Source organism: Morone saxatilis, unplaced genomic scaffold (genome assembly GCF_004916995.1).
Source record: "Morone saxatilis isolate NCDOM2014 unplaced genomic scaffold, NCSU_SB_2.0 Contig16, whole genome shotgun sequence".
NCBI classification, from domain to species: Eukaryota; Metazoa; Chordata; class Actinopteri; family Moronidae; genus Morone; species Morone saxatilis.
In genome coordinates, this window is record NW_023339718.1 from 25,566,656 (window position 1) to 25,575,474 (window position 8,819).

General features: G+C 42.2%; 1 protein-coding gene across 2 annotated transcripts in view; it reads right to left on the bottom strand.

The window, feature by feature from the left end:
- Positions 1-8,819, bottom strand: part of LOC118325256 (tight junction protein ZO-2-like) — a 48,646-nt gene that overhangs the window by 4,038 nt on the left and 35,789 nt on the right. Inside the window, exons 17-22 of one of the 2 annotated variants that reach the window (XM_035657855.1) lie at positions 8,445-8,655; positions 8,224-8,324; positions 7,485-7,697; positions 4,268-4,372; positions 1,520-2,020; positions 498-583 (exon numbers count right to left, since the gene is read on the bottom strand). In XM_035657855.1, coding sequence (XP_035513748.1) covers positions 498-583; positions 1,520-2,020; positions 4,268-4,372; positions 7,485-7,697; positions 8,224-8,324; positions 8,445-8,655 — 1,217 coding nt within the window. Of the gene's footprint in view, positions 1-456; positions 584-1,519; positions 2,021-4,267; positions 4,373-7,484; positions 7,698-8,223; positions 8,325-8,444; positions 8,656-8,819 lie in introns of both variants that reach the window. The other variant, XM_035657856.1, reaches the window with a different exon arrangement.

The following is an 8,819-nucleotide window of genomic DNA, read 5'->3' on the forward strand; positions in this document are numbered from 1 at the left end:
AACAGTTATAAATTATGGCAAAATAAAAGTTTAATGTTGCATAAAACCAGAACCTTCCTTTACCTGACTGTACAACCATAACCCACACTTCATTTCAAATGGGTTAACCAGTCAAGTACATATTCCAATCATGCAGTCACCTATGCTTGTCAGCCTTTACAGTACAGTAAGTAATGGCATGCAATATAATAAAAAATGTGTATGTGATGCCTGAACGTGGCCTATTGCTCTTCCATTAAAATATATCAATATATTTCACTCAAACTTGCCATGCAGTGTATGACAGGTTGCAGTGATTAAAGTCTCCAAGTCAACCAGCCCTGAAATCTTAAGGATAATCTGTTGGCTGACTGTATTGTCAGATGATTGGTATCTTAATACAAGCCTCTTAGGCTGCACTGCTATCTTGTAAAGTGTGAGGTTACACACTGCAGAGACGTTGACAAACACACTCACAGCGGAGCTCGGAAACAGTCGTATGGCAGTAGTGAGCCTACCCGATAGGCTGTGGGCGACTGTGATCCAGCTTGGCTGTCTTCAGGGGAACAGCATAGATGTCTGGGTGCTTCTGAGAAATTTCCAACTGCAAACACAGATTAGTTGATTAACGTCTGTAATGGCTGGTATTCAAAATGCAGTTAACTATAAGACATTTCAGAAATGATGAAGGAAACTAGAAGGAACTGTGTGGAATACTTTCTGAGGGTCTCAGTCTGTATACTGTCTGTATGTGTTCTGCATTATGTTTAAGAAAGTGAAACAATGTTACATGTGGTGTTGGTATTTGATATGTGCTGTTCATGGGCTGATCTTAACATGTTATTCCGCCAGACGGTAGCATTTTTACATGCACTTTGCCCAATTCCCAGTGAACATTTTCTGCATGAAAGTTTACCCCATCTCATCGTCTTTCATGTCCTCAATAGGAGCATGTGCAACATTACACATAGAAAACATAAGAAGAAAAAAACAAAAACAAAAAAACAAATTTCCTAGATACCTACAGGGTATTGGTGCCACCATGACAAAATATTTAAATAAATATAAATTTAAATTTAATTTATTTTAATATAAAACAAATCTTGTTTTAACAAAATGTTTTTCACATGGACACAGGCAATTTATCATGATAAACTGATACGTTCTTAAAACAAGAAAAGTTTCTTGGTAAAACAGAGACGTGTCATCATCAAATATTATTGTAATAAAGTGAAAAGGATCTTGTTAAAACGAGAAACTCTTTTTGATAATGAGATAATTCGATAATTGTCATATTTCTCTGTAAAACAAAGATCAGTTGACCAAAAAGCTCAAATCAGTCACCTCAGTGACAGGAAAATGAGACCAGACCTGGACGGATGATGTCTGCAGCACATTTTACACATAAGTGTGTTTTCAGGTTTGGGGAGTATTACTGTATGTAATGGTAAATGAATCACAGCAGAACTGATCTAAGTGCCTGACCTCTATTGTGTGTAATACACCTCATGATACTGCCGTTAAATTGAGCTATGCCTACCCTGGCATTCTGTGCTTCCTGCACTTCCAGAATCCTTTGGGCTCGGGCGAAGTGATCCATCTTCTCGAAGGCCTTGATCTTCCCCAGGAAGGACCTCATTGAAGGATCCTCTACAGGGCTGTCCTCCACTGCCTCCTCCTGCTGCCTACAGGCCAACACGGTCGCACTTTGCAGAGCGACAGGTGAGTGAACTGCAGGCTCTGCTGTGCTCCCGCAGAGGCTAAGCTTGGGCGCAGGGGGGGGCTGGGGCACTCCCAGGGGCCGCAGTTTTCCGCAGGAGTTGAAGTGGAGAGCCAGAGGTGGAGGCAGCGGGCCGGAGGAGGCAGCTGAACGAGAGATGGGTGGTGGAGGGTCGTTGTTGCTGCTGGCGGGGCTGCTGCTGGAGGGAGAATCGTAACTTCGGCTGGAGCTGGGGGGTGGAGGGTGGTGTTGACGGTGGTGATGGTGTGGGTTGTTGGAGCCTGATATGAGGACCGGATCGTCCCTCAGAGACAGTTTCACCTGACCAAGGAGAGGAAGTGTTAGAGACAGAAGAGATACTTACAGTGCGTGGTAGTCACAGATCTCTAGTGTTTTGTAGAAAAAGCCCAACCTGACTTTTATGATAAACAAAACCATGTAACACAAACCATTTCTGTCTTTCAAACAGCTCCCACTATCAGCAAACAGTACTGGTGTCCAATTCTTCAACACTAAGCAGAAACTTTAATAACACAATGTCTGGTTTGTCAATCCACTTCAATTTTTTTGGTTTGTATGGTTTGTAATCCTTTATTTTTCTACAATCTTACTTATAATCTTTGGTTGTAATTGTTTTTCTCATTCACTTTGTCTTGTATCCTCATTTCTGCCAGACATTACTTGAGACACTTTGGTCCAAAGGGACTTAAAATGAGTGAATTCAAACACGTAGAAGCAAGAATCATCCAAAATTAGGAATTAGTGTATCTCTTTAAAACGACTAAAAGCATGTTCAGTGCTACAGTACAAGTGCTCAAAGAAACAAGACATAAGGAAGTGCGAGCATTGTAAAAAAAAAAAAAGGGCAGTGAGTCCTCTGAACTTCAGTGGGGAGCCAGAACAGAGGTGTCTGAGTGGGTTGAGAGGAAGGACGAATCATCCCGATGTTGTAAAGGAGGAACTGACGGGGTTGGGCTACTACTGCACTGTTTCCGAGAACAACAGTTTGTCTTCAGGTGAGGGGAGGTATCAAGTATTTTAAAGTCAAAAGGCTCAAGTCCAAGTGGAGTTGCATGTCTTTTTTGATTTTGTCAAGGTGAGTAACCAAACTTGAGACTTGAGTCCACACCTATGGATGGAACCATTCACTAAAATGTCTATATTTTCATATTCTAGTTAGACTAATATATCTAGTACTAATTGGGTATTAAGGCTAGTGGGTCTGTTTTAGAGGTAGCCTTGGTTCCAAAACGGACTGGTGAGACTGATCATTTAGGGTGAACATCAAAAGACCAAAAAACAAATATGTCAAACAACACTGTGGATCAGACTTTAAAGCTACACCCAAAACTGGCTATTAGGGGAGGAAAAACAGTTAAACTGTTTTCATTCCAACCAAACAACAGCTCCCTTAACTACTTTCACTGTACTCTGAACAGAGATGAAGACTAATCATCTAAATCAGTTGCTGTGATGTGTTGATGGAATGAAAACCAGTACACAGCTTAAGGTTGAACAAAACTAGTGCTATACACTAGCCCACCAGCATGTACCAGCAATTGAGGGGGATTCTGGGTACCCATGTGGTCCAGTGAGCTGCTGTTGGAGGAATCTGAACTGCAGTGAGATTGTTTTCTCCGTATCAGGCCGTTCCTCAGCAAGAAGGGCATATTGTTCCTTTGGATGGAGGGAAAGAGCTGCCAGGGTGGATGTGGAGGTTAGAGTGAGAGTTACTGTAGGCTGTCACACTTACTGTTTGCTGCTAAGAAATAATGTCATCTGTCATATATAACAAAGGTTTTTGATATATGGAGAGTTAAGGATGTTGGACTCTTACACACCTAAACTGGTGCTTCACCCGAAAAGCAGTCATAAGAAGCACAGTGCAGCAACCACATTACATTACATTTAAGTCCTAAACAAACACTTTATGTTCATATGCTGAACAACCTTTTTTGTATGTACACTTTTGATATCATTATAGAACTTAAAAAAAACTTTTATATTTAAAGCTGCATGCATTGTATTTTTTGGCCACTTGGGGTTAGGGTTAGCTATAGCTGTAACACAGACATCTAAGCTGAAACAGCAAATGTGTTTTCAAACACACAATATATACATATACATAGGCAGGAAAATAAACGATTTGGTTTGACATGACCTTAACGTGTTCCTCTAGATGTGCCACAGGAGCACTGCCAGCCTGAATGAGGCATAAGTGTTACCAGATAAATGGATTTCTCTTTCTCAGTGATTTTAATTGTAGTTCATTGTTCACTTTGATTGGTGAATGGATGGCACCCGACTCAGACATACACTTTGACACATTGTTACCCTGGCTAATGTAAGACCTATAATTATTTTCATTCTTCTGATAAATCTATGTATTGGTTATTATATACAATGGCAGAAAATAATTAAAGGTCTTCCAATGGTATCAAACAGAAAAAAGAAGATGGGGGGGATTTACATTTCAGTGTTTCCAGAGGTAGGTGGGTGATTACTGTACCCTGCTTCTGCCTTCATACCTCTACTGCAGAGATACTGTATACTGTATGTACTCCTCACCTTGTCTGATAAGAAGACAGGTGGAGGGCTGGACCTGTTGAGGACTTCCCGGCTGCTGATTTTCCTCATGCGACTCCTGATGTCTGGACTGTACCTGCGCAAAATCTACACACACACACACACCACACACAGCACAGTATACATCCATACAGTAGGAACAGGGTGGGTCAGTGGAAAGCCCCCCGCTTGACGAGGGTTGGTGTGGTTGCTTGTTCAGTTCCAAGATTTACTGTGGCCTTCATTCTTCACCTGTTAAGATTGACCTTGCAATGAGCTCGACTCTTGGTGCTTGAGCTTGCAGCAGTCTGACTGCGAAAGATATCAATGAAAGGTATTTATTTTTTTGGTGAATATTAAATTATATTTTCAAAGCTTCTAATAGTTTGTACTACAGCTATTATGTGTGTGTTTGTTTTATTTGTTCTGATATTGAATTTCTTGACAATGCAACGTTTTTGCCCCATGTTTGGCCTGCCAGCTGGAGGTATGGGCCTAAGAAGGAAAGGACTGGGTAGAGAGGTGGTCAATTTAATAAAGACAGATTTAGAAAGATATTTCCAAACGCATTTGTCCCAGGCCCTGTCATTGACAGTTAGAGCATTTCAGTTTTCAAAAAGCATTTAAAGACTCTTTGCGAAAATGTTGTCAAGTGGGCAGTGGCATTTTCAAGGACGCTTCCTCCAGACAATGCTTGGAAAAAGGAAAAACTTTCAGGCCCCTCTCTTGCTTCGGGCTCCCCAATTCCCTGTCTATGCGGATCATGATCATGATTGTTCCAACAGCCCAAATATTCGCTCTTTGACATACCCTCCAGACTACACTAAATACATAAAAAAAAGGTATGTCCTAAGGTTTTTATCAATTTCTGACTCTGGGAGAGTGAAGAATCTGAAGCATCTCTTTAACCGAATCACACACATTTAGGCTACTGTGATCTCCTTTTGATAGCTAATGAAATAACTAATGTGAAATCTTGTCACTGTCATTCACTGAGCCTACCATTAAACTGTTCGGAGTCTGCCTCATACAAACCTCTGGTCTGGACAGTATCTAGACTGGATGTCTGATTCTTTCCGTCCCCGTCATCATGTGTGTACATGGGGGTTGACAAAACATTAGCTTGCACAGGTACACCTTACCTGGTTACTCAGATGTCATCATGTGAACGTATGTTTGTTGTTAGTTTGGTTTGTTTATGATGGTTGTGTACAGAAGAACTTCACACACTGAGATAAGCCGGTTAACATCTCCTCTACACAGAAGTACATACTACACATTGTAGATGCAGACTTTAAAGATTGTCACCTAATTTTCTGGTAATCTATACAACACTGTACAGAAGCTACTGATAGTTGGATTTTCCTGTCTTGTCAGGCTTGGAGCTGTAATCCCCTGTCTGAACTACAGATGGCAGCACCATCCTGAGAGTGAAAGGAGGAAAACTTGGAGAGCTTAAGTGTATATCAGGCTGTGTGTTTATGAGAGTGTATGTCTGACATGTCCCACAATAAACACACATTATCATAAAGCACTAGCCAAGACAGTAAGAAGTGCTTGGGATAAAGATCAGATAAAATGCATGAAAAAGATACACAAAAGAAATTGAAAGAGATTAATATAAAAAGTGAGAACAGCTGCTCCAGGGTCTTGAGGCCTTCACAGCAAAAGCCCGCTGACCCAACAGCTTCAGAAGTGGCTTAGAACTGTTAACTAAAGACTAAAGAACTGTGTTTAAATCAGCACTCACCTTTAATCTCTAATCTTTGATGCAGTTATAGATTCAGACATAGTGAGAATGTCAAAATAAGCCTAAAAAGTGGATCACAACGCTGGAACACTGCTGCTAGAGTCCTCACTAAGACCAACAAAGCAGATCACATCAGTCCAATATGACTGTATTTACACTGATCTCCTTGTGTCTCCTCATTGATCTTAAAATATACAACTGTTGATTTATAAAGAAATGAATAGTTTAGGGGAACCTCTCGGGTGGTCTGGGAAAGGTTTGCATACTGTGCTCAGAGTCAAAGCTAAACACAGAGAGGAAGCGTTTAAATTCCCAAAGAAAACTCAAGGTCTGCTCCAACTCTGAGTTCTGTTTGCGCCTGCCTTTTATTAAAACCGAAGGAGGGTGGGTGGTAAAGAGAGAAGGGAGACTTACTGCATCTCATGTGACCATTTATAACATGTATAAAAAGTTTGGTTATATGAAAAACATTTGAAGCATATTTTCCTAAAAAACAATGAATGTATAGACTCATACATACATAGTCTTTCTATATCACTACTTATGTCCGTATCTGCAGAGACCCTGCAGCCCTCTGCCTGTCTTTTCTCATTTTGCTGTGTGGGACGTTTCTGGCCGTCAACCGTTGACAGCGCACAGGGGATGAGTTTGGCACTCCGTAGCGACCAGGTTACAGCGCTGTCTCTATTTATCTCTCTCCTCTGCTCCCTGTCTGTTTCATGCATGCATAGCAAGCTGCTGGTCTGTGTGTCAGTGTCTGTTTGACAGAGGGCTCACAGGATGAAGCTATACTTGCTGTAAAACTTTAGCCAGGACGTTTATTTGCTTAAATCACTGAACTCCAACTGCCTTTGTTGGGGACAGGCGTTTAATTCCTTTAGCACAAACTCTTTGCCCGCACAGATGGAAATACTCTCTAACTGTAGTGCTTCTCCTGAGTTCTGTTCAGCAAATTTGACAACAAACAGCTTTTTTCAGGTTGTACTCTTTTCCACTGTGCCGCCACCATGACACTTGAATATTTTTACGGCAGCCAGCATACAGACAGTGAGCAACGGACTTCACATGACAATATTCACAACTCTGATTAATTTTAATGAAAGTATTTTTTTGATCAGTGGACTAAAGGAATATAAATAATGGAGGAATGGACACAGACTGTATGGGACAGACTTTATGACTCAAAGGTTGGAAGTCAGTGATTTTTTTCCATCTCTCTTGTTTACCATGCTGGTAAATTACTTCCCACTACTGCCCAGCGGTCAATAAAATATATTAATGAACTGTCAATTAAACATTATCTCAGTAAAACAGCTTGTGATAAAAGACATTTTCATGGTCAGAGGTTGCTGCTGCTGTTGCACAGTAGTACAGTGAGCAGCATGGAGTTCACTCATTGAGTAAACTGATTTTATTACACACTAGCTGTATGGAAGTTTTTGTGTGTGTGTGTGTGTGTGTGACTCTGACCTCCTCAGCCGTGACAGGTTCAGATGAGCGGCTGATGGCGGAGATGTGCATCATCTCTGCATCGGGCTCGTTGTCGGTGTATGCCCCGGCCTCGTCTGCGGTGTCGTCCAGGTCGGACGTCAGTCGGCTGTCCATGCTGAGGTAGTCGGCGGACAGGAAGGACAGGCGCTCCACGTCCTGGCAGTCCAGTCCATCACTCTCTACTCCCTCCAGCTAGAAGAGACACATGGTGGATCTTGGGTGTACAGGCAGGAAGGATGGACAGACGGATAGCACAAGAACAAGAGAGAAGAAGGAAAGACAAACAGAGCCGAGCTGTAGAGCACTACTGGCAGGAAGTAGGAAAACATACAGTGAGCATGCTCAGAGCACGCGCACACACAAGTGGCTGCTATGAAGGTGTCAGGAAGATAGAAGGGAGGTTAGACCACTATAGACTACCAAACTACAGAGGAGCAAACTATAATACAGCGGCCAGTTTATTAGTTAGCTGAAACTAATGCAGTCTAATACAATAAATCCTCCTTCAATGACTGTTATAATGTTCAGTTTATGTTAAACTCTTGTGTATGATCATTTCAGAGGATGTAGTTTGCCGATATTATCGATATGATTGGACAAAATAGCAGAAACATTCCTATAATGTGAAAGATGCTCTACACATGGGGGTTACTCACTACGTAGGGGAAGCCTGTGAAATCCATGTGTGTGTATGTGTTGTGTGTGTGTGTGTGTTTACCTTGCCGTCAGAAACCCAGACAGCCTGCATCTGCTGCTCTCTGATGGAGTCTTTGACGCTGCCGTACCAGGCGTCGTTGGCTGAGTTCAGATCAATGGTGGCTGGACGAGAAAACCATCCAACCTCAGCATACAACATTCAAATCACAGCAAATATACATCTACTGCGGTACCACTGCGCATGACAGCAGACTGAATCGCTGCGTGTGTTTTTGACTGTACCAGTGAATAAGTGAGAGCAGGTCTTCCTCAGTTTGACGGCCTGTTCGTAGAGCTTGCGGGCGCTGCGGTTGGAGTTGGGGGCGATCCTCTGCCTCATGGCCTTGATGCCGTGCTTGCTGTCTGGGTTGAAGAAGATGACAATGGGGTACCACTGGGTGTAGTTCAGGGTGTCCACTGCCTTGGGCGTCACATCCAGCAGGGCGTGCTTGTCCTGTGTGGTGTGAGGAACAGGGACAAATGGCAAACATTGTTTTGAACTCTGCAATAGAAATGCTCCGCTAGGTAACCCTGTAATACATGTGAACCTCTTACTTGTATTGTCAAATGTGTTCTTTCTGTCCCTGCTATATTTATTTACATGACTCACCTTATCAA